Genomic DNA, 6,543 nt, shown 5'->3' with positions numbered 1-6,543 from the left:
AATCACATATATTATCAACATAAAACAATGAAAATTATTTTTCCTTGAATTTTTGACTGTGTGCATTTGCCTCTAATTGTTGTACAAATTTGTTCACACCACTCTGAAAGTAAAACAATGTGATCTTCTAAATATGTACTTTTTTTAAATTAAAAAAAATTCAATTTGTCAGGAATGGCACAAGTTGCATGCCATTGTGCAATAATGTACTAAACTAGCAAGGTATATTGCATACCATATACATGCTATATTGCATATCATATACATGCAGCACTGAAGTTTCAGAATTTCATGAGTTTTATAAAAAATGTCCAAGTGCTTTCTACTTAACAAAGGATTTTGTCTTATATGTATAAAATCATTAAGCAAAGAATCCTTTGTCATTCTCAATTTTTTTCTAAAATTTCAGGCTCATAGAAAGCAATTTCAGTTGGGGGGAAAGGGGAGCAAGGCCAATCAGTTTGAGTTGGGGGCACTATCAACTAACAAAAATTTCTTGAACAAGCTCAAAAAAAGGTCATCAGTTGTGAGGGGCCACATGTATATATATAGTAGCTAATTTTTCTACAGTATTCTATACATGGCCGGGAAAATTATTTCCTAGTAATAACACCCCCCCCTATGGCCATGCATTTAGAATCTGAAAATTGGTTACATGTATCTCTGTGCAATATGCATTAGCTAGCTAATGTATAGTTAACAAATATAATACTAGTAATTACCAAGTTCTTCCACAAACTCTAAATTGTAAGATGGAGATACATTCTTCTTAATATGTTCCATTAAGCACCTCTTGCATATTGCTACAAGACAAGTAAATAATGCACATTATGTCAAAGTACAATTACACTCTTTTAAACAGAACTTAATTTAAGGCATATACACATCACTATTTTTAAATTCAATTCCATTAAATTTCTTAAGCTTAACATATGTATTATAAATAGTGATCACCTGTTGTACACTGTTTTAATGGATAATATTTTATTATATAGCTTTCAATGAGTGCCTTAATTTAGATTACAACATTTAATGCAGTTTCCAATAATGGGCCTAAATGACAATCTCCTTTTTTCATTAAAAAAAAAATATAATGGTTTATGTAATTTTCAAATAAATTCCTAACAGACCATATAAGTCTTTTTACTTGCATGCAGTGATCTGTTTGTAAATCACTTGTCATTTTCTCAAATTACTTCATGTATAAGCTCTTTATTTTTCTTGAATTTATAATTATTTACTGTAGATTTATTCCACTCTTTCATTACATAATTCAATGCACTTTTAAAATAATCATTTATTGAAAAACTGATAACTAGGTTCACAATAATTATAACCAACCTGACCCTACTGGTAATATTTGTCTTGTCTTTAACCAGAGTTCTTTGCACAACGTTGGACTGGCACCTCTGTCTGGTTTTATCTTTCCCTGGTGACTAGGATAAGAACAGGTTCGCCTGGGTCATTTCCATCTTGCCCCCAACTCTTCACGGTGCTTTATGCATATTTTCATCGATAGAACGGTTTTATCAACCATGAAATACCCACTTCGATATAATATTAACATATACTCAGGGCATTTGTGGGCATCATAAACATGCTTGTGTATAATTTCTGCACTTTGCAGAGAATATAGATGGTTCAAAATATCTCTGTCACATTCATATAAATATGAAACGTTTCGGCAATATCACAATCAGATTCACCATCATGAAAGTCACACACAGGTGGTGCTTGCAAATGAACCTCCATTTCCAATTATAAATAAATCAAATCAACAATAAAAATAATGGAAGTCATTCTGGTTAAAAAGATCTGACCACATAGATCTTAAAAGTTTAACCAAACTCATCATGATCACTGTTTTTGACCTCCATTTGACTTCCGTACTCTTTTCTACCTCCTCTGCCTGGAGATTGCATTTAAGGGGAGGTAAATCTTATAATTTATTTCATAGATACAAAACTTATCTACCCAATTTAAACAAGGAATATATTGATTTAACAAGTATTTATGGCCAGAAAATATTTTTTTTAATTAATTCAAAATTTTAAAAACGTTTAGGGTCTAAATGTCTAAAATATAGATAAATTCAAGAATGACCTAGAATATGCTTATTCCATAAATGTATGGGTCAATGTTAATCAATTGTGCAGTAAACCTTGAGAGTCCAAAGATGGATTTTTTTTCAGATTTGATTTAGGTCTTCTAGTTTTATAATCTAGTAAAAAGGAGAAAATACAAGCGTTTACGGGTACATTTATACCTAATTCAAATTTGGCATTTTCTGAGGCATCTAGCAAAGGTGTAGACATGCCAGTATTCTAAATTCTGCCTAACCTTAATAAAAGCAGTACTGTCAAAGCAACCTTGTTTTATTGAAAGAATAAGACATAGATAACTAATATATAAATACAAAGTTTGTATGAATTGTTCTCTTATTTTCATATTTTGGTACTCAAAATATATCGTTTTTAGTATTTTTTTTCACAATTTTCAAGGGATATTTGGGCCATTATGTAAAATAGGTCAAAGCTAAAAATAGAACAACATTGAGAGGCAATTGAATTCAAATTTTGGACTTTCATGGGATACTCTTCCAGTTTTATACCAGTTTTAAAATATTTGAGATGTAAGCTTGTGGACCATTTTTGCCATTTTGCATGGTTTTCTCTGAGACGCTCACTTAAATTTTTAAGATGTTTTGTAAATAATACTTCAAAACGTCTATTTACAGGCAGGAACAGGCCCTTATCTCGGTAGTTTGAAAAAAGCGATTTTCATGTTTTTCGGTTTGCCTCCTTTACATTTAAACAACCTTGGTCTTATACAGTGGCAGTTAAGAGGCTTTAAAAAAGATGTTCGAGAAAGCAAGTTCAGATGGGGAATATACTTAACAAAAAATTTACAGTTTAAATATTTATCAAATGAAAGAGATATTTTGATATATGATAACATGCACGTACATGTCTTGTTTTAAATGATGATTTATTTTCATACTCTATTATGAAAGAGCATGGAATATCTATTTTCTACTTTTCTCTAATTCGCTAACAAGATATTTACATACGACGTGTAAGAAAAGTTAACTTTGATTGACTTTTACGTGTTCGTTGCAAATAGTATATAAAGGCATGCATGTTCAGGTTTGATCAAAAGAAAAATTTCTGTTGCATTCTTCTTTTCTTTCTTCTGAATTAAAAAACATGAAGCAGCTCCGAATTGTATTTCTTGGATCGGAGAAGGTTGGCAAAACGAGCACTATTAAACAGTTTCTCTACGGGTCATTTCAAGAGGTGACCGAAGCAACTCTTGGTGAATGTTACAACGAGACTGTTTGCCTTCCCAGTAAGTTATACTCTTTCCTTTTTTGACAGCTCATTCAACTTCACTCACTTAAAAAAAAAATCTTTCGCTTTTTTTTTTTTTTTTTTTTTTTTTTTTTTTTTGCAAGTTGATTTTGTTCATTACTGTACAAAACTGTTCTTTCTTTTGCAGATGGCATCTGTCAACAAATACAGATTATTGATACAGCTGGCAGCGACGAGTTTCCAGGCATGACAGATTTAAACATCAGAAATGGAGATTATTTTGTCGTTATGTATGCTATAGATGATCACCAGACTCTTCATCATGCGTTTAAATTGTGCCAAAAAATTAGAGAAATTAAAGGTAAATAAATTCTTACCGATATTGTAAAGCTATTTTCATTCTGATCTTTTGCAGAATTTATCCTGTATTTATTGAAGATTTTAAATGTAAAAAAAAATTAATAAGGTTCAATATTTTTTTTTTCCAGGAAAGGATTTCAACCGAATAGTGTTAGTGGGAAATAAAATAGACTTGAGCACTTCAAGACAAGTAACTACAGAGGAAGTCTTCCAAAAATCCTCAACTGATAAAAATTACTGGTTCACTGAAACAAGTGCAAAACTGAATTGTAATATAAGATGTCTTTTTCAAATCATTTTAAGAAACTATATAAAATCAGAAGACTTGTTCCTCGATAAGGAAAACACGAAAAAGACAAAAAGCAAGAATAGGAATACAAAAGTAATACGTACTAATTCAAGAAAAACATCTATACAAAATCTGGTGTATTCGCTTCAAACCAAAGGGGAATGGAAGCATTAAGATGAAGTACTTTTTATTTATTGAAATTATAGATGTATATGATATCAATCAACATTGCATAAATTAATTTCATTAATACCATTAATTAAGGATTGCATCTGTTTTATCTAAACATTGAATTAATGTAATCTTATCATGCAGAGAATAAAATGGCGAATAATCTTTATTTTTGAATTTTAGATAATAATTTCTGGTGTATCTATCAATAGATCTAGAGAATTACAATAGACTTCTTAAGCGAAGAGCAATTCCATCTTTTTTTGGGGGGGGGGGAGTATAAATTAAGTTTGATTTAAGGCTTTGTGAACGAAATGACGGACAATGGCAGGCATGTACTATTGAATTAACGACGTCACAAAACACAATTCGATTATCCCCATTTCTTTTAAACATTTTCCTCCCAGAAAAGGTGAAGCCTTTTAAACATGTTTGTAAAATACTTATGCCTAAGTCCAAGGGAATAACTCCGACAAGAAAGGCTCGATCGTAATCAGTACAGATCTTGACCTACACTGTAAGAAATGTGTTTAGAATCCAAACACTTTTCTAAACACTTTTTGTCCCATTCTTTTTTATATGTTTAATTCCTAAACATGTTCAATTTCTAAACACGTTTGAGAAAGTGTTTAGAATCGAAGCACATACGTGTTTAGATTCTAAACACTTTCTCATACATGTTTAGAATTTTACGTGTTTAGGAATTAAACATATAAAAAAGAAGGTGACAAAAAAGTGTTTAGAAAAGTGTATGAATTTTAAACACATTTCTTAATCATGTGCTTAGAAAATAAACACATCTAGATTTAACACATTAAAACAAGTGTACATGCAGAAAAACACTTGTAAATTTTGGCACAGACAGCATACTTAATACACATACATGTGATATTATTGTCAAAATTTTCAAAATATTAATCGATATAAATTATTTATCATAAGGCCCCTTAACATTTAGATATGCAGATACTTTACAATTGTGTGATGTACTTAATTTACACAAATTTAATATGATATCTATACGTTAAATCATAGACCTAAAACGACGTTTTAGGTCTATGGTTAAATCAGCATGAGATGTATTATATTTATAACGCAGACTGGGCAACAAACTATGCATCTTCAAAATTATACACAGTTTTTTATTTCAAAAAATAAGCTGGCAACTTTAGATAAAAAATTCCCTGAATTTTTTTAAATGCTTTATTAAAGATATTTAAATTAAAATTACAAAATGTTTGTTTTTTATATATATATATATATATATATATATATATATATATATATATATATATATATATATATATATATATATATTTATGATTAATTACACAGTTTCAATCAGTTGCAGAGTTTTCCATATGTCAGTCACCAAATATCAAACTTGATTAATTTTCAACTGTCCTAAAGCACTACATAGCACCACATGATACAATATCCCACCAGTAACTCCCGAAAAGTAATCCATTTCAAATGCACAAGGATAATTTAAGGTACACGTATTCAAAACTGTCGAACATTGCCGAATTAAGGGTAACCCAGTACACTTCATAAGAAAATGTTTCTTAGTGTTGACCATGGAATAACAATTCGCACTTGGAAGATGACGCCGGGTACTTGAAACATGCTTTGAGTTCGATGTGGACTACTCACATAACCTGTAGGAAAGAAAGTCAGATTTAAGTGAAAGTACCGTACGCTGCCAACTGAAGTTGACATCAATTTTTCAAGTTGTATTAAAACTATTCTGATATCAAAATGGTTATTTTTAATGAAATTCAATGTAAACTCCTCTCCTACAAGTCTATAAACGACCCCCAAGTCACTGTTTACATTGCTCATCGTGGTTTAAAAATGTAAATCTTTAGAAAAAGGAAACATACCTTTAATATACTGCAGTAAAAAGATGCCTTTCAAAGGATTTTCAATATTTCTTCATGATTATCCTTTAGGTTGTCAGTAACTCTCCTTGATACGTCACATAAGCTTTTTTGTGATTTGCTTTGTTTCGATGGCCGCTCAAATTAACGTTCAAATATACGAATATTTGTGTAATTTCCGGGAAGATAACTCTGCATTTTACAGCAGAACGTGTTTAATTTCTAAACACGTTTAGTTATAAAACATGTTTAGACATAAGTGTTTAGTTGTTAAACATATTTCTATACATGTTTAGATCTAAACACGTCATGGAAGTGTTTAAATCCTAAACGCAATTTTTACAGTGTAGATATTCTTAAGATAAAGCTGTATACCAAATTACACTATGTAAACCTTTGTTTAAAAAAGGAAAATAAATGGAAACTGCTAATAATGGGATTTTTTTTAATCCAAGCGACATAACTCTGGCAAAATTGGCTTGATCGTAACCAAAACATGATACAGCTGTATATCCAATTTTATGTCAATATG

The 6,543-nt window shown here is 30.3% G+C and overlaps 1 protein-coding gene and 1 pseudogene across 1 annotated transcript; one reads left to right on the top strand and one right to left on the bottom strand.

Moving 5' to 3' along the window:
- Nucleotides 1-711: 711 nt before the first annotated feature.
- On the bottom strand, nt 712-2,588 carry LOC134266421 (uncharacterized; annotated as a pseudogene).
- A 618-nt stretch (nt 2,589-3,206) lies between these two features.
- On the top strand, nt 3,207-4,134 carry LOC134266420 (GTP-binding protein Di-Ras2-like). The gene is made up of 3 exons (XM_062748665.1): nt 3,207-3,348; nt 3,499-3,672; nt 3,800-4,134. Exons 1-3 carry the CDS (start codon nt 3,207-3,209, stop codon nt 4,132-4,134), a joined length of 651 nt encoding a protein of 216 aa, XP_062604649.1.
- The last annotated feature ends 2,409 nt before the right edge of the window (nt 4,135-6,543 follow it).

The sequence above is a fragment of the Saccostrea cucullata genome, unplaced genomic scaffold (genome assembly GCF_032062105.1).
Source record: "Saccostrea cucullata isolate Sc308-1 unplaced genomic scaffold, CSIRO_AGI_Scuc_v1 ctg18554, whole genome shotgun sequence".
In the NCBI taxonomy this organism is placed as follows: domain Eukaryota; kingdom Metazoa; phylum Mollusca; class Bivalvia; order Ostreida; family Ostreidae; genus Saccostrea; species Saccostrea cuccullata.
This window is presented reverse-complemented; position numbering and strand designations above follow the sequence as displayed.